At 38.3% G+C, this 19965-nt stretch overlaps 1 protein-coding gene and 1 pseudogene across 1 annotated transcript in view; one reads left to right on the forward strand and one right to left on the reverse strand.

The window, feature by feature from the left end:
• Window positions 1–1679: 1679 nt before the first annotated feature.
• The window catches only part of LOC113932603 (basic proline-rich protein-like), a 31008-nt gene continuing 12722 nt past the window's right edge, over window positions 1680–19965 (reverse strand). Inside the window, exons 3-4 of the mRNA XM_027611912.1 lie at window positions 4702–4763; window positions 1680–1691 (exon numbers count right to left, since the gene is read on the reverse strand). Of these exons, the coding sequence (XP_027467713.1) occupies window positions 1680–1691; window positions 4702–4763 (74 nt within the window). The remainder of the gene's footprint in view (window positions 1692–4701; window positions 4764–19965) is intronic.
• LOC113933760 lies at window positions 13539–13638 on the forward strand (annotated as a pseudogene).

Raw genomic sequence — 19965 nt, forward strand, 5'->3', positions numbered from 1 at the left:
ATGAGAAATAAACCCCTAAAATATTACAGAAGATAAAGACAAATACGATTTATATAATCATACTGATTTAAGTGGATTATTTCCTCTAATAACTCTCTTTTTGGGGGCAAGAGGGGCAGAACCCATCTTGGGGCTTGATCTCACAATCCTGAGAGATCATGACCTGAGCTGAAACCAAGAGTCAGGTGCTTAACCAACTGAGCCACCCAGGTGGCCCCCTCCTAATAACTCTTTATTTATTTTTAAATATTTTATTTATTTATTTGACAGAGAGAGAGAGACAGCGAGAGTGGGAACACGAGCAGGAAGAGTGGGAGAGGGAGAAGCAGGCTTCCCAGGACCCTGGGATCATAACCTGTGCCGAAGGCAGACGCTTAATGACTGAGCCACCCAGGAGCCTCTCCTAATAACTCTTTAAATATGCAGAAATATATTCCTTATGAAGCTTCAGCAAAACTAGGAATACTTTACCTGTAAAGGAGATGTCAGCTAGGATCCTGCCCATTAAAATACAGAATGGATCAGCTCAAATATTCATTGCCCTAGTAGAAAGTCCAGTATCTTTCTCAAGATCCCTAAAAATTTCTAGGGAGATCATACTCATGTGGTTACCTAGCTCTGACAAAATTTACCCAAACTTTTTAGTCAGGCTCCTTTTCAACTGGGCTTCAATCTTGGCCTATAAGAACTGTAACTTTCAGTATCAGCAATTTCATCTATCTGAAGAAATACTACCATCGTTTCTAAGAGCTCAAGGCTGTGTCTTTAGGATGATGACCCCAGCCCCTTAATTTCCTGCCTGAGAAAGCAAAATGCTGCTGAAAAAACTGTTTATTCCTAGCCAAAACCTGATTATAGGCCCCTGACCTCCCTTTTCTTAGGCCCCTGATTTACTTTAGAAAAGTTGGAATTGTAAATCCTTTCTCTGTCTTTTTGAGATGTGTCTTCTGCAACTTAGGAATCCCTTTCTCAAGGACCAGGAGCCATCCCTTTGAAGTGCAGTCACCAAGAAAGATAGGACCCCTATCTCCTAGGCTCTGTGGGAAAATAGGAGCTTAAGCACCAGTTACGAAACACAGCCTAATCATATGAACTAAACCTCCCTCACTGACATCCATTAGTACTTATCCTTTTGCACACCCCAGCGTTTAAAAAAAGCCTTCTTGGGGAGCCTGGGTGGCTCAGTCATTAAGTGTCTGTGCCTTCGGCTCAGGTCATGATCCCAGGGTCCTGGGATCGAGTCCTGCATCGGGCTCCCTGTTCAGTGGGGAGCCTGCTTCTCCTCCTCCCACTCCCCCTGCTTGTGTTCCTGCTCTCACTTTCTCTCTCTCCGTCAAATAAATAAATTAAATCTTAAAAAAAAAAAAAAGAGCCTTCTACCTTCTGTTTTGGCAGAGTTCAACTTCAGGATATACTGCAATCTCTGACCTACTGGACTAGTACTGCATAAAATCTGTCTTGCTGATTTGTCCAGTGCAAAATTTTTCTTTTATTTTGCTTCTAATTTTTGCTCCTGCTGAATTAATTCAGGTAATGGAAGGCTTCACTGTCCCACATAGGCCATTTCTGTTCCATACATGTGGATCCTGTTGCAAAACCCATTGCTTTTCCTTAATTTCCTTTAAAAAAAAAACCCCACAAAATTCCCATAGGTAATGGGTATGAACAGTCAGTAACTTTTACCGAAAGTTCTGGGAGACAGAGGGATTTTACATCACAGAAAAGCAAATGGCTTAAAGCAGAGTATCAGAGATCCTTTAAAAAATTTTTTTTACCTCTCTGCTATGGTGTTTAGTTATTCTCTCTCCTTCCTCTCCTTCTGGACTCTGTTCCTTTCTTGTACTGAGCAATGTACCACTTCTTTTGTTCTCTTGTCTCATGCCGACCCTGCTGAGATTCTCACCTTCCACCCCAAACAGTTAAAGTATCTCCTAAAGGGGCGCCTGGGTGGCTCAGTCGTTAAGCGTCTGCCTTCAGCTCAGGTCATGATCCCAGGGTCCTGGGATTGAGCCCTGCATTGGCCTCCCTGCTTGGCAGGGAGCCTGCTTCTCCCTCTCCCACTCCTCCTGCTTGTGTTCCCTTTCTCGCTCTCTGTCCAATAAATAAATAAAATCTTTAAAAAAATAAAGTATCTCCTAAAGTAAGACAATTCCCTAAGATAAATTCCAGTGCCACTTACAAAGAGAATTTTTTTCATCTTGCTACAATTCATATATAACTTCATATTTATCTATTTGCATATCATTAGTGAATCCCTTATCACCATGCTTATAAAGGATCGTTGTAATACCCTTGGATACCAAGGAACAAATAAATGGTCTCTGCCTTAGCCTTATCAGAGAAGCAAAACCATCAACAGACAGGGGAGAGATTTCACTAAATTAAGGACACTTACAAGTGGCAATTAAAAAGTACATTACTTCACACATCAAAAAGCACTTAAATAACCATTTACTCTGCTGCATAAATACATAAAAATAAAAATCACTTAGCTAGTTAACAGATTATGAAGCTGTTAAATGAAATATATTAAAGGCTTTAGCACTGAACCATATCTGCAAAATTCACTACATATATCTAATGCTATTTCTCATTTTCAAATAAATATCAGCCTTGAAACAAACAATCCATTTTCTCAAAATTCTCCAAGAGTTATTTTTTTCTACTACCCTTGGAACTTTTTTCTCCATTTTCTTTTCTTTCTTTTTCTTTCTCTTTCTTTTTTTTCTTTCCTTCCTTCCTTCCTTCCTTCCTTCCTTCCTTCCTTCCTTCCTTCCTTCTTTCCTTCCTTCCTTCCTTCCTTCCTTCCTTCCTTCCTTCTCCATCTTCTGGAGGCTGGCTTGGATTACTGTTTGCAGAAAATTAAAAAACTACAGCATCTACTTCATACCTAATAGTACCCTTAGTGAGGGAGATGCCTGGGTGGCTCAGTTGGTCAAGTGTCCAACTCTTGATTTTGGCTCAGGTCATGATCTCAGGGTCCTGGGGTTGAGCCCCACATCGCGGCACTGCACTGGGCATGGAGCCTGCTTAAGATTCTCACTCCCTCTATCCCTCCCCCACTAAAATAAATCGTACCCTCAGTGAGAATGACACATTGTTACAACTAAGCACATTAAATTACTAGAAACTTAAATTATGATGAGTCCAGAATAGCTAGATGATTATAGATCAGGGTCACTAGTCTATCTATCAAAAACATGCTGAATAATGACACAGGTTAACATGTATTAGCCATCTAGTATGTCTAGTTATTTCAGATACATATTCTCCTGTAAGCCTTACAACCTGGCTGCAGGTGAGTATAGGCATCTCAGTTTTACAGTTTAGGAAGTGAGGCTGAAGGAGGTTAAGCAACTGTCCCTTGCCCCCCCAAATTAAACAACCAGGAAGTGACAGAATTTGATACAAACTCAGTGATTTTTCAGACGCAAAAACCTATGCTCTTAATACAATGAGATTTTGTCATGCACTATTGCTCTTCACTTTAATATACACGTTTGCAGTCTGGGTATTTTTATCTGTAATTAGGAATTAAGGCAGCTTCCTTGTTGATACTGTGGCTCAATCAGCTGAATAGATACAATTAAGGTAGTATTAGACTACTGACAAAAAATGTGCCACAAGTTTTAAGTAATTTTAATACTCCAGGAAATATTTAAATTATTTTTAAATAATAACCTTATTTATGTTTAAATTGATGAGTTATAATTATTTTCTAGAACTTACTTACTGAATCCTGGCAGGTTATTTCTCCCAAAACATAAAGAAATATGCAAAATATTTTTTTTTTTTAACATTCTTAGTTTATTGATCCTCTCATGAAAAATCTGCACAACCACCACAGATAAAGCCACTGCAGCATCTTTACTCCTTCTGTTGTCCAATCTCCAGCTCACTTTTTGCCAGCACCAACGTTGGCTTTTGCAGTCCCCCTGACTTTCTTCATTCTGTTCTTACGTTCCTTTCGCTGTTTTCTTGATGTCTTTTTCTTCTCATACAGGCCATGTCTTGCAAGTCTGTGTTTGGGTTCATTTTTCTTTGCATAATCCAAAGAATCATAAATCATGCCAAAGCCGGTTGTCTTGCCACCACCAAAATGGGTTCTGAATCCAAACACAAATATGACATCTGGTGTGGTCTTGTACATTTTGGCTAGTTTTTCCCGAATTTCTGTCTTAGGTACCGTTGCCTTTCCAGGGTGAAGAACATCAATGACCATCTGTTTCCGCTGAAGTAGTCGGTTAGTCATGAACTTCCTGGGACGGATAGTTACTGTGTCGTTCATGATGGCGGCGAGGCTTCAAGCCTATGCAAAATATTTTTAAGAACTCTTTTCTTGAAGTGCCTGGGTGGCTCAGTCGGTTAAGCATCTGCCTTCAGCTCAGGTCATGATCCCAGAGTCCTGGGATTGAGCCCCAAGTCGGGCTCCCTGCTCAGCTGGGAGTCTGCTTCTCCTCCGCTCCCCCCCCATGCTCGCTCACTCTCTCTCTCAAATAAATAAATAAAATCTTTTTAAAAAGCCCCCCAAAACCCCAAAAACTCTTTTCTTAATAATTATTAAGAAAAATTTCACTTTTCGGGGCGCCTGGGTGGCTCAGTCGTTAGGCATGTGCCTTCGGCTCGGGTCATGATCCCAGGGTCCTGGGATTGAGTCCCATATCGGGCTCCCTGCTCGGCGGGAAGTGTGTTTCCTCTTGCACTCCCCCTGCTTGTGTTCCTGCTCTCGCTTTCTCTGTCTCTGTCAGATGAATAAATAAAACCTTAAAAAAAAAAGAAAAGAAAAATTTCACTTTTCATCACCCCTTCATTTTCCTAAATCTCATTCATACTATACAATAGCAATCCTGCCCATACACACATAAACATAGACCCAGGACCACAAACACAAGAGTCCCTAAAGACTTCATGTGTACAAAGAAGTTAAAGGAGAGTGCGGTTTTTTCCCCTTTCCTTTACAGAAGGAATTTCAGATATGGATTAGTCAAGTCTCCTGACCTACAGAGTAACTGTCTTTAGCTGAGCAATGTTGCTGACCCGAATTAAATAAACTTCAGAAACGTAACATGAAATTTTTAATATAAATTTGTTTTTGTGATTCAAGACAAGCTAATGCTAAATATTCAATGAATTACAATTAATTAATGCAAGTTTTGTTACTGTATGAGGGACTAATACCAAATGAGGAACACCAGCGGCTGCAGGAAGACCACACATCTAGAGGAGTTTGAGCTTTTGATGTTTGCTGTTAGAATGACAAAAAAATTTTAAAGTTACAGTATCCATTGTGAGGACGTCTCAAGGAAACAGTCACTTCTATACACTATAGGTGAACATGTAGTTAATATAATTTTTCATTTGGAAAATTTAACAATGTTATCAAAAACTTTAAAATGTTTACACTCTTTGATGACCAGTATTTCCTCTTTAAGGAGTTCATCCTACAGAAGTATACACTGTTAAAGAGATTCAGGTATAAGGTAGTATGTAAAGCTTACTTACACAAAATTTATGCAAGAAGATGTTTACCACAGATTTTGATACTTAAAAAAACCCTTTGAAACAACTTAAATATTTAACAACAGATCAGTTTAATAATTGGTGGCATATTGACACGATGGCACACAATAGACAAGGCAGTGTAATTATACTAGAGGATAGGCTTTCAAATCAGGCAAACTAAGGTTTAATCCCAACTCAATCAGATACTTGCTATGTGACTTTAATATCTCCTAGACTCAGATTTTTCATTTGTAAAGTAGTGACAATAGTATCTATTTCACATAGATATTATGAAAATTGAATGAAAGAATGTATGTTTCTAAACACACATTATCTATCACTTCAGAATTATTCTTTTCTGTCCATTACAAATTATGTTTTAAATATTATTTCAGAATATGGGAAAATGCTTACAATATAATATTAACATTGAAATTATATACAGATGATTGTAATTATAGTATAATTCAAATAGTTTTACAACCTATCGGTATGACTATATTACTGCCAGGCATTTCTTTCTAATTGGCCCCTCGCTGGGTAACTGCCAGACCTCTGCTCTGTCTCCCCAGCCTTCCCCAGGCATTTCTGGGAAGCCCCAGGGTAAATCTCATGAGCATTCCATTCCCACAGCATCCAGGCTACTCCTGGTATCAACTTGTGCAGAGCAACTGGGTTGAAATTTTTTCAACCTCCCAAACCAGTCCTATTGGGAAATGCGATCTGAAATTCTTTGCACTTTTTGGCTCTGGTACCTGAACCAAAGGTACCAGGGCTGAAATATTCTTTAACTGTCTCTGGAGAATTAATGCTGCCTGACTTCTACTAACTTTCCTAGTAATTATTCTCTCCTTTCATTCATTTTTTGTCATTTGTACCTCAAAATCAACATCTTATTATATGATGCCTTATTTTTATTTTTTTATTTTTTTTAAAGATTTTATTTATTTGACAGAGATCGACACAGCGAGAGAGGGAACACAAGCAGGGTGAGTGGGAGAGGGAGAAGCAGGCTTCCCGCAGAGCAGGGAGCCTGATGTGGGGCTCGACCCCAGGACCCTAGGACCATGACCTGAGCCAAAGGCAGATGCTTAATGACTGAGCCACCCAGGCACCCCGATGCCTTATTTTTAAACTGTTCTTTCATAGGTATAATTTTGCCACTTATTGATTGACTTGTTTACTGAGAGTGACTTAATCCCTTTAATTAGATTATAAATTCCTGAGAAGAGGCCAGGTTTTCTTTTTCTTTAGCATCCCCCTATAGCACTCAGTATAATTCTATCACAGATGTGAAGTATGAACTCAGGATGTTCTTACTAATGCAGTCTCAAAGATGCAGTAAGGAATAAATCATGTTAATAGATAACTATGATTCAGCAAGAAATTCTTTATCATGCTAATAGGGTGGTCTCTTGTGTGCTGATTTCTCCCCTTCTTGCTCTACACTACCACTATCCATCCCAGCCTAAAATAGTGGAAAGGCAGCAAACGTCTGGTCTGGGCTCTTCTGACCTGGCAAATTCCTCCCCTACAGGGGCTGCTGAGGCTGCTGAACATTCAGAGACATGCTTCCATAGGGAGCAAAGCACTGGGTCGAGGCACCGGGGTGCTGTATTCAACATGCGCTACCCTATATCCTTGCTCAGTTTCATGTGCATCCTTGCATCCGTTTCTTTTCTGGTGTCAGGTGAAAGTGAAAATAATCTCAACCAAATCATTCATTATTCACATCAAGCCTTAAACTAGGATCAACTTTTGTGGTCTGACCTAGCTCATCAGGTACAGTTGGAAATCTTTTATATATATTATCCCTTCTAATCTTCCCAAAACAAGGGGTGATGTGGTAAGACACTTAGGGCTCACCAATGACTCCATAACCTCCTCTACATTTCCTAGCCTCCCTTGCAGATAGGTTGGAGTCATGTGACTAGTTCTGGCCAATGGATTGAATAGAAATAACATACATCTCTTTGGGGTCAAGGAAGTTAAAAACAGGCATGCCTCCTCCATCCCTCTTCTGTTATAATGATCTTGGATTAGGAGCCATTAGTCACAAGAGGGAGGACAACTGCCAGATCTCACTGGAATCTATGAGAGCAAAAAATGTCATTGTGTTAAACTACTGAGATTTCACAATTTGTTACTGCAGCATAGCCTATTTTGTCCTAACTAACAGAGATGACATTCAATATTCAATATTCAATAACTAGCACAGAATGGGCACTGACCTATCAGAATAAATGCAATGACCAGTCAGAACAGACATTGGCTGTGAGTAGCTGGTATGATTATGTGAGTCCATACCAGTTAATAGCCCAGAAAACAATCCTACAAATGTGTTCCAATTTTATACTTGATGAAATTGAAGTTCAAAGAAGATCAAGTGACCTGCCTTGTAAGTGCTATTCAATCCAACTGCTTGCTACAAAGCCCACTCTCTTTCTATCTCAGCATTCTACTTCCTGCTTATTGAACGATGCCTAAGTTACCTCAACAACTCTCAAAAGCTAGGCTGCAACAGAACTGTCCAAACAGCTTAAATGTTTATCTAAACTATGGTGGTATGGCCCAACAGTATATGTTTATGATTATTTTTTTTTTAACTTGAACCTAGTCTTGCCTCTGTAAAGAATGTCAGCATTATGTCTTGCCTTTTCTTTTAAATTTTTCCTTTTGTTCTTAATCATCATTAACCCTGAAACCGTATTATTTAGGTTGATACATCCAACTTTATGATATACCATACACATTAAAAAGGCAAGAGAAAATTAAACCGGATGAAATGCTTGACTTTTGGCATGTTCTTTTGCTCCTGCTGCTCATTCTTCATTTAAATTCCTGTCTTTTTTCTCCATGACATGATAATCATCTCCACAGCAACTAACTATTATATCACAAAGGATGGTGCCAGTGAGTGAGAACTGATCAGCAGGAGCTGAGCAACACTTAGGCAACAGTGATTCTATTTTCTTACAAATATCTCTAATTATAATAAGCTAAGGAAGAAATATATCATTCCTGTCTTACACCCACGTCTCCAATACAAGCAGTGTTCTCACTACATAGTTTCTCACAAAAATACTGTACTTTCACCCACAGTTCACTTTAAAAAGAGCATATTCCTATGTAAAGATGAATATCACCTGTTATTGCAAGGCAAACGTATGTCTAGACTGAAAAGTAGATCCAAATTAAATTAAAATCAACACAGAGGTGCGCCTGGGTGGCTCAGATGGTTGAGAGTCTGCCTTCAGCTCAGGTCATGATCCTGGGGTCCTGGGATGGAGTCCTGCATTGGGCTCCTGGCTCAGCGGGGAGCCTGCTTCTCCCTCTGCCTCTGCCTCTCCCCCTGCTCATGCTCTCTCTATCTCTGTGTCTCAAATGAATAAAATCTTAAAAAAAATCAACACAGATTACTGTGTGATATACGAGTAGAAATCAAAGTAGGATCTGCATTTTACAGATTGTTAATAACATTCAAACAAACAGCAAATCAAAACCTCTTGAAAAGTGAAAGGAAGGGTACAGAAATAGTTACTTGGCAAGGGGATAAGTATTTTCCGAGCTTCTCTTTCTAAGGGGAAATGTGGAATGGGAGTGGTGTGGTCTGGAGCTTGTACAGGTGCCAATCACAGCAATGATAACATGCATTACATTCGTATACTTTACAACATAATCTTAAGGTAATGCTTTCACTGGCATACAGAATTCTCTAGGGAAGCTAAAACCATAATATATGCTAGGGATGGAGTCCAAAAGAAAAATGTATGATTACCAGATGCTACCTATTACCCACTCCTTTTATATTGGTTTTGTAGAATTTAAAGTTAAATCATATTTATAATCATACACAGTCTTGTAAGTGGCATGTGTTATTTGAAGAATATCCATCTTGCCTCTCCCACTAGATGACAAGCATCTTGAGGGCAGGTACCATGTCATACATGATTATACTATGTTCTATGAACCCATGTCAAGACAACCATGATAAAGAGGTACTGTCTCAATTTAATATTGAAATGGCAAGGTCCTCAGATCCATATTACACTAGGAAAATATTACTGAAGTTGACACTGTCTCTCTGGTCTTTCAGCCCCAAAGTTCAAATGAGCTGGATAGTAGGGTGACCCACCATTCTGGGTTCTCTCCTCATGGGAGCCCTCTGACATCCTCAAACCCATTAGTCTCCTAATGACATTTTACCCTTAACCTGGATTCCACTGTCAACCATCCGAAAGAAATGCCCTCCTAGTACCTTAAGTCTCTAGCCCATGTTCTCTCATGATCACATCTGGCCTTTCTGGATCATCTCTACTGTCACCTATGTGGTCTCCAGCCTGATAATTGCTGGAGGAAGTCATAGAATTTTGTTGACATGGCTTTCTCTAAATTCATACTTTTCATCTCAACCTGGTCTGCGCAGGAATCCTTTAGGTCATCTCTTACTGATTTCTTTTTTTTTTTTTTAAGATATTTATTTATTTGAGAGAGAGAGAATGAGAGACAGAGAGCATGAGAGGGAAGAGGGTCAGAGGGAGAAGCAGACTCCCCGCCGAGCAGGGAGCCCGACGTGGGACTTGATCCTGGGACTTCAGGATCATGACCTGAGCCGAAGGCAGTAGCTTAACCAACTGAGCCACCCAGGCGCCCCATCTCTTATTGATTTCTTAACACTGTCTACATATTCAAAAATTTTAACTAGTATGGCAGAGGCACTGACCTTGAACTGACACAGCAGGGTCTGAGAGAGGCGCCTAGCTGCACACTTTATTTACCCTTTAATTGCAAACTAAGGGCCTGGGAGAGAAGCCAAGGATGCCTAGGCAGATGTTTACCAACTGTTACAAAAGTATGTCAATATTTCGAAAAAGTAGTACCGTAATGTGGTTTAAACCAACTATCAGTCCTGTTTTCAACTATAACTCTTCCAGGAACTGTCTTTTTTGTTTTTTGCTCTCAATTCAACACTAACTTTTCTATGTATTCATTCAACAAATATTTATTGAGCATCAGCCATCATTCTAAGTAAATAAAAGAGACAAAAATCCCAGTCCTGTGGCCTTACATTCTCATGGGGGGGAACAGATAACAGAAAACAAAAACACCAAGTAAATCATATAGTATGTTTGAAGGTGGTAAGAGCTATGGGAAAAAAGAAAAAGGAGAGGGTAGGGGAGTTCAGGACTGCAAGAAGCAGGTGGAGATTTCAGATATGGTGTGAGGGTTGGGCTCATTGAGAAGGTGACTTGAAGAGGATGAGGGATAAGCCATGTGATGAGGAGGAGCATTTAGGACAGAGGGAACAGGCCATGCAAAAGCTTACTTTCTAGGGGCGCCTGGATGACTCAGTCAGTTGCGCATCCAACAAGTGATTTTGACTCTGGTCATGGGATTGAGCCCCATGTCAGGCTCTGCGATCAGCAGGGAGTCTGCTTGAAATTCTTTCTTTCCCTCTGTCCCTCCCCACTCTGTGTGGAAATAAATAAATAAATAAAAAAAACCCAAAGCTTACTTTCTAGAGACTCCTCACTGTCCAAAGATTATTTAACCTTCAACCTCCTGCTCTATAGAGATCAAAGTTATTGGTAAATGAGCTCTTTGGCCCTTCTTCCTTTCCACTTCTAGAACATCTTTACATTTTCTTTATTCCTTCACATCCTATATGAATAAGTGTTCCTCTTTCCAATGTCTCTGCTTTCCCCTAATCTCCCCCCAGAGGATCCTCCCCTATCCTCCTCACCTCATTTATTCTTCTATCATCCACAAACTCTTTTCATTCTGTCTCTTCAGATATGCAGAAGTCTTTTGTAGGGTGCCTGGGTAGCTCAATTGGTTAAACATCTGCCTTCGGCTCAGGTCATGATCCCGGAGTCCTGGAATCGAGTCCCAAATGAGGCTCCTTGCTTGGTGGGGAGTCTGCTTCTCCCTCTGCCCTTCACCCTGCTTGTGCTCTCTCTTGCTCTCTTTCTCAAATAAATATCTTAAAAAAAAGGTGTTTTCTAAATTAAAAACACCATTATCACTTAAATATTTCTTCTAATTATATACTGTTTCTTCAGTTTAAAGTACCTTCAATTTCCTCACCACATATATTCTCTTTAGCCTTGATTTCTGTTTTCTGCCCCTTCAAACTTAAATGGATCTCTTGATTCCTAAAATCAAACTGTAACTTTACCCTGTTCACAGCTTTGTCAGTTGATAATTTTTTAAAAGATTTATTTATTCATTTGAGAGAGAGAAAGAGAGAGCACGGCGGGAGGGGCACAAGGAGAGGGAGATAAAGAATCTCAAGCCAACTCCCTGCTGAGCACGGAGCCTGAGCCGGCTAGATCCCACAACCCTTAGATCATGACCTGAGCCAGAGTCAGATGCCCAAATGACTGAGTCACCCAGGTGACCCAGCTGTCAGTTGATAATTATCACTGTCCAGGGAAAACTGGTTTGTAAAGGAATATAATTACTTGTATTAAAATCAGTATTCAGGGGCACCTGGGTGGCTCAGTCATTAAGTGTCTGCCTTTGGCTCAGGTCATGATCCCAGGGTCCTGGGATCGAGTCCCACATCAGGCTCCCTGCTCACGTGGGAAGCCTGTTTCTCCCTCTCCCACTTCCCCTGCTTGTGTTCCTGCTCTCACTATCTCTCTCTGTCAAATAAATAAATAAAATCTTTAAAAAAAATAAAATCAGTATTCAATTTGTTAAAGTTGTAAATTTTAAAACCTCAAATACACCCTTCAATTTAACTCTGCTTATCTGCCCACTTGGTTCCCTCTATTGTGGAATGTTCCATTCCTTGCTTATTCTTCAAGGTGCAAATGCTCCTGATTTGAAATTGTCTCCTCCTCTCTGCTCCCCTATCTTTTCACTTATATTACACAGGAAAATGGTTTTACTAATAGTCATGCATACGCTTACCTCCTTCAGAAAATTGTACGCTCCTTGAGGATATATACTATGTAGTATTTTTGTTTCCTTGAGAAATTCTTGAGAAATGGAGAATTCCTTATTTCTTGACTTTATGGTTTTCAGATATTTGGGGTCTTATATGTGGTGCAGTGTTTTTATATAATTATTAATGAAACATTTGGTCTCTCACTCTGCACTTACAGGGGCTGGAAGACTGAATTCTTGGCAAAAATAATAATTGACACTAATGACGGTAATGATAATTCTTGCAACTGCCTTCCTCACACAGAACAGCAGTGAGACAAACTGTAACTTCTAGCGACTGGTGGTGGCAACATTTTCCTCATTAGACCTATTCATGGGATGTGGTTTGGGCATTCTTCCTGAGGCTTAGCCTTGAGCCTAATGTTCCAAATATCCCAACCATTTTGTTAACTACCTCATGCCCTTTAATAAAACTTTTTCTACTCAGTCAACCAAAGGCAGCTTTTGTTGCTTACAACTAAGAACCCTGACTAAAAAGATATTTTCCTTAATTCCCCATAGACCAACTGAGTCAGTATCATAATATTTAACAAGACTTTAGTCATAGGGATAATACAATGAAAATATAACATTGAAAGTAAACTATCATAGGCCCCTAGATATTTGCTATTAATCTTAGGGCCCACAAGCCTCGCCTGTGCTCCTAAAGAAAGTTTCATAAGCCTCCGCACCCAGTTTCTGACAGGGCTACATGTGCAGAATCTAGTTTTACCCCTATCAGGTCCAATTAGCCTTAGGCACAGTGCCTAGGGCCCCCAATATTTTCAGGGAACCATGAAATGTTTTAATTTTACTTTCTTAAAAATGAAATTTTTAAAAAATTAAATTTTATATAATAAATATAAAATAATTATAAAAATATAGTAATGAATCCAGCCTGGATTAAACAACACAGTAATAAAATGTGTGTGTGTATGTGTACAGAACAGAACAGTGAAATAAAAAATAGATCAGTTTATATATAGTCAACTGAATATTACCAAGGTGCCGAGTGAATTCAATGAGATTGGGAACTTTTTTAAACAAATGGCATTGGAACAACTGTAAAAATGTATGGAAAAAAATAAGCCTCAAGTACTCACTTCTGCAGCACATACATATACAAAAATTGGAATGATACAGAGATTCGCATGGCCTTTGTGCAAGGATGACATGCAAATTCGTGAAGCAGCCCATATTTAAGAGTTGACCTTAAGTATTTTCACCACACACAAAAATCTTAACTATGTGAAGTATTGGATATGTTAATTACCTTGATTGTGTTAATCTGTTTACAATGTATATGTATATCAAATTCTTACATTAGAACGATCTAAAAAATGATCAAAAAATGAATAGACATATCACCCAAGAAGATACAGACAGCAAATAAGTATAAGAAGAGTTGATCAATACCACGTCATTATACAATTGCAAATTAAAATGACAACAAGATACCACTACACACCTATTGGAATGGCCAAAATCCAAAATGCTAACACCACCAAAGCCTGGCAAGGATATGAAACAATAGGATCTCTCATTTATTGCTAATGGGTATGCAAAATGGTACAGACACTTTGGAAGACAATTTGGCAGTTTCTTACAAAACTTAACATTCTCTGACCACATGGTCTGGGAATTGCATTCTTTGGTATTTATCCAAATGAGTTGAAAAGTTATGTCCACATAAAAACATGCCCACAGTTGTTTAAAGCGTTTTATTCACAATTGCCAAAATCTGGAAACAACCAAGACGTCCTTCAGTAGGTTAATGGATAAATAAACCATGTTATGTCCAGACAATGGAATATTATTCAGCACTAAGAAGAAATGAACTATCAAGCTATGAACAGACATGGAAGAACATTAAGTGCATATTATTGTTATTTTTTTAAATTAAGTACATATTATTAAGTGGAAGAAGCTAGTCTGAAAAGGCTACATACGATTCCAGCTATATGACATCTGGAAAAGGCAAAACTACAGGACTGTAGAAAAATCAATGGTTGTCAGAGGATGGATGTATGAAGAGATGAATAGGCAGAACAAAGAGGAATTTAGGGGATTGAAAGAACTCTATATGATATGATACTACAATGGTGGATACATATCATTATGTTATATACTTGTCCAAACTCATAGTATAACACCAAGCATGTACCCTAATTTAAACTATGGACTTTGGGTGATAATGATGTGTCAGTTGATTGTAGCAAATGTATCACTCTGGTGCAGGGTGTTGACAGTGGGAGAGGCCATGCATAGGTAGGGGCAGGAGGTAGATGGGAATTCTTTATACTACCTGCTCAATTTTGCTGTTTACCTAAAACATCTCTAAAAAAATTAAATCTAGGGGCGCCTGGGTGGCTCAGATGGTTAAGCATCTGTCTTTGGCTCAGGTCATGGATTGAGCCCCACGTCAGGGTCCTGGCTTGGTGGGGAGCCTGCTTCTCCCTCTCCCTCTGCCTCCCCCTGGCTCGTGCTCTCTCTCTCAAATAAATAAAATCTTAAAAAAAAAAATCTATTAAAAACTGTAAGCCATAAACTGAGAAAATATTCTTAATACATATATTTGGTAAAGAACTTATATAATAATATACGAAAGACTCCTACAAATAAAAAATAAAAGGATAAAAAAATTTTAAATAGGCGAAAATCAGTCATTTCACAAAAAGTGGCCAATAAGCACATGAAAAATACTCAACATCACTAGTCATCAGGGAAATATGAATTAAAACCATATTGAAATTCCACATCACACCCACTAAAATGGCTAAAACAAAAAGACAACATCAATTGTTAGTGAGCATGTTATACAAGTGGAACTCTCATACACTGTTGATGGAGTATAAAATGATATAATCTCTTTGGACAACTGTTTGGGAGCTTCTTATAAAATTATATATCCACTTAATGACCCAGCAGTTCTACTCCTAGGTATTTATCCAAGAAAATGAAAATCTACATTCACAAAAACTTGACCAAGAGTGTTAACAGCAGCTTTATTTTTAGTAGCCAAGACCTGGAAGCAAATACAAATATCCATCAGCAGGATTATGGATTTTTAAAAAATGTCATGTATGTATATAAAAGAATATTTGTCATAAAATACTAATACAACAATACAAATGAATCTCTAAAACACTGTACAGAGTAAAAGAATCAGACACAAAATAATACATACCATATAATTCCATTTATGTGACTTCAAGAGCATAATAATAGAGATCAGAACACAACTGCCTGTCTGGGAAGGGAGACTGACTGAAGGAAGACATGAAAGAACTTTCTAGGGGAGATGGAAGTGTCTTATGTCTCGATTGGGGTGGTAGTTACATGAATATATACTTTTGTTAAAACTCATCCAATTGTACACTTAATATCTATGCATTTCACTGAATGTAAATCTTATCTCCATAAGAAAGAAATGTTATCATGTAATTACCTTAAGCTGGGTAAGCAAGACATATCATTTACATGTTTTTTGTTTTCTCCCCTGTTGCCTAGAAGTGTCCAGAACACAATGACTGCTCAATACTTGTTTGAGGGAAGTTAAACAAATGAGCCAATTGTTTTGGCAGTTTATAGACATACAATGAGATATCCAGGTAGTTTCTTTTAGGCAGGTGTTTAGTTTTCTACTGTTAACTCCTTATAGAAAGGGACCTTTTTTCTGTGTTTTTTGAGACTGTCAATGATCACCCTAGCTTTGAGCAAATTAACTCTCTTTGGCAGTCAATATACATGTCTCCATAGTATAATCAGTTGTCTTGGGCTGTCCTCCTGTGATAGAAACTGCCTAAAATTAGCTAATTATTTTTTAAGTGTCTTGTCACATAAATATATTGTAAAAATAAACTGAAAACGAAATCACAAGTGCTTTTGAGAAATACATCTTTGCTCAATTAATGATTTTCAAGATAATTTCCCCTCAAAAAGTAGAGAAATGACTGCAAGTTGTTCCATATTGTGTTTTTTTGTTGTTGTTATTGTTCAGACTGTTCTCAAACTAAAGCATTTACTATGAGAAATGTTTTCTTCAATAGTGATTTTTTAAGTTTTAAAAAATGAAAAGATTACATAACTATAGGTAGATTACTCATGTTAGGCTCTTTTTTTTTTCCCCTTAGATGTACACCCTTAAATGTGACTTGAAAGAATAGATTTTTTAACGCCTCAGTTAAAAAAAGCAGATGGCAGACAAAGATGTGTTACTGAATTCTAGCTATTAAAATTTGATATCTAAATTCCAGATGAGAATGAAGCAAACAGGAATGTGTAAATTTTAATATTTACATATAAGAGCTGTATTTTCCAAAAATGTTTTGCTTTAGATTAAGCAAGAGTGACTCAAAATCTACACCTTTTCAATATGAAAATAATTGCATTTCGAAAGCCAGAAGTTTCAACTTCCAGATTAAGAAATGATGTCTCAGTTAATTTGAAAAGATGACTGAAGAACTTTTATTGTTATATAACTAGCATAAAAGGAAACTTCTGAACCACCACCAAGTTCTGATTCTCTACTTTCAAGCTGAGGTCACATTCCTCTCTCCTGTCTGTGTTGGGATAGCCTCTTCCAGTAAGCATACATCTGGTTTAAATTCCCACCATATGTGATAAATCAATGCATAACAGATAATAAATTTAGAAGACTATATTTCTATAGGCTTTGGCTTCTATTCTCTTAGCTTTTGCAAGTCTGATGATTTTTCCATCTTAGCTTATCTATGTTATAGTAATAACAGAAGGCCCAGAACACAGAATGTACTTTAGGACTAGTAACTTATCTCCAAAGGGAATCAGCAGGAAACTTGAAATGATTAATCCTGTATCTTTATGAGCTTTGAAAAACTGAACCCAACATTTCATGACTTCTTATGCTATAGTCCTTTTTATCCAATTATCCTTAATAATTGGGGATTATTATTACTAACATATATGGATATTCACTATTTGGATTATTTGTATATTTATTTTTTATTGTAGTACAAATATTTAAAAAAACCTAGCGCCATTATTACTAGTTAAAGCAGGGTCACCAATTGTGAGAAGGTAGTTTAAATAGTGGTTAAGGATATGGATTTGCCTGCCCTATTACTTCAGGTGACTTAGGCAAGTACTAAAATGCATTAAACCTCTATTTTCTAATCCATAAAATGGTAATAATTATGTAACCTCTTCATAAAGTTGGCATAAAGATTAAATGAGATGATGCTTCTTAAAATACTTAGCACAGTACCTGACACATACAGAGTTTATGAGATTGTTGGCTATTAGCACAGTTGTGAATTTACCTACAACTCTTATCGTTTTCAGGATAAAGCTAATGTTGCCAAGACTGGAGTCCTCTGAGAAGTGCTGTTCCATAGTGTGTAATTAAAAATGGGCCTCAGGAAGAACTATTCCTACTGCCTTTCTCTTATTTACCTCATCACATTTGGTATGTGTCTGTGTCCCCTACTAAGGTTCTTTGAGGATAGGGTCTGTGTCTTACATCTCTTTGAATTACTGAGTGTGGCTAAGAGCTGTAGACTCTTGCTAAGGGAATGTATAAATGAACATGTATGCAAATACACTTAAAACATTAATTTCACATTTTGAGTTATTTATGTGGTTTAAGTAATCATAAGGAGCAACTTCTTTTAACTCCCTTGGGTCTATAAAGCAATATAGATATTATAGCTACAAATAAAAGGACAGTTAAAAATCATATATTGTTCTTTGTTTACATTTCGAAGAGGAGATCTAGTTTAGACATTTTATATTTGAGATACCTATTAGACATCCAAGTAGAGGGGCTGAAAAGGGAGTTGGATAGTTTGGAGAGGTCCTTAACTTTCCAGAAACTTATAGAAATCCGTAAGTTTTGAGAAAATTGAGAGTAGTTAACATATGGGTAGCACTATAGCCACATTACTGAATAGGATCACCCAGAGAGAGGATGTAAATTAAGAAGGAAGAAAGTCCTAAGACTAAACCTGGGACATTCCAAAATTCGGAGCTTGGGGACATGATGTGAAGTCACAACAGAGACTGATCTAGAGAGGGTCAGAGGGTCAAAGAAATTAGCACCAAGAGAAAGCCAATTATCACATGTTCAGCTCTCATTGACCCTGGCTCTTGCTCCCATCTACGTTGGGGGATTTTTGCAAATTTGGTATGCTATTGGATCCATCTCTAGTTTTCCTAACCTTCTGCTTCTCACAACCCTCAATCAGTACCCTGTTCTGCATGTGTCTTCAGACGAGGCTCACCTGAATCTTTAGGATCTAGAATCAAGGTCAGGGGTGTCCTTTTGCCAGCCTCAGCTAACACCAGCCACGTTGCACCTTGCCCTTATTCCTCACCTCACTTGTCATCCTCTCCTGGAGGAGGAGGAAAGATAGCTACTCTTGATGACTTGGCTTTAGACCCCCTGATTTAGCTTTCAGGTAGGTGTGTTATACCCCGTTAAACTTATCCTGTGCCCCGCTTTCTTGGACTTCCTTCTTGCCTGTGTATTTTATTCTTGCTCCAGGTCTGGGCATTTGACCACTTTGGACAAACAACCTGTCTTTTTCAGCCAGTCCCTGAGTCTATCTCTGCAAACCCCTGTCCCCGGTCCCCCCCACCATTCTATCCCAACTGCAGACCTTACTTGGGTCATCTGATCCAATCTGAAGAGAGGTCAAGTCTCTTGAACCCAGCCTAGTATATTGCCCAAGCTTTTTACCATATGGTAATCTCAAAGAGTCTAGAAAATTAGAATTCCCTGGAATAGATGTATATAAGATGGAACATTCAAATATTTGATTCTCAACCTACAATTTGTACTTGTTTCCAGCAATCACAAGCTAAACCAGCAGGACTTTCTGGAGGGAGTACTAGGAGTTTAATTAGCAAACAACATCTGATATTTCCCCTAGAGACTGTGGGATATAAATGAGCAGGAAAAGAATAGAATCCCAAGATAATTATATAGGTCCTAGAACTTTTAAAGGGTTGCTATTTGAGGGTTCTGTAATCATTGGTTGGTCCCTGTTTAGCCTAAATTCTTACTAAGTAGGGTCAGGAATGTTTAGGAGAATGGAAATTGAGGTCTAGTAATAAGACATCAATTCCCTGATTTTCAAGGCCACTACAAAACTAGATCTCTAGAAACAAAGAATTTCCAAGTTCTAGTTTTTCTATTTGCTTTGGCTGATGATGCCTGATCTAGAACAGCTTTTTTCTTTATCTCCATCCTTCAGTTAATAATAGGTAGATATGTGCAGAAATTTCACTCATTTTTATGTTTACTTTTTACATGTAATTTTATCTTTACTGCTTTTATGATAAAACTCAATGTTTTATTCCAGTGTGAAACATGCAGATGATACAGAAATTAAAAAATAGGGACGCCTGGGTGGCTCAGTTGGTTAAGCGTCTGCCTTCGGCTCAGGTCATGATCCCACTGCCCTGGGATGGAGTCCTGCATCAGGCTCCTTGCTCAGCAAGGATCCTGCTTCTCCCTCTGCCTGCAGCTCCCCCTGCTTGTACCCTTGC

Source organism: Zalophus californianus, chromosome 10, assembly GCF_009762305.2.
Source record: "Zalophus californianus isolate mZalCal1 chromosome 10, mZalCal1.pri.v2, whole genome shotgun sequence".
Classification (NCBI taxonomy): Eukaryota; Metazoa; Chordata; class Mammalia; order Carnivora; family Otariidae; genus Zalophus; species Zalophus californianus.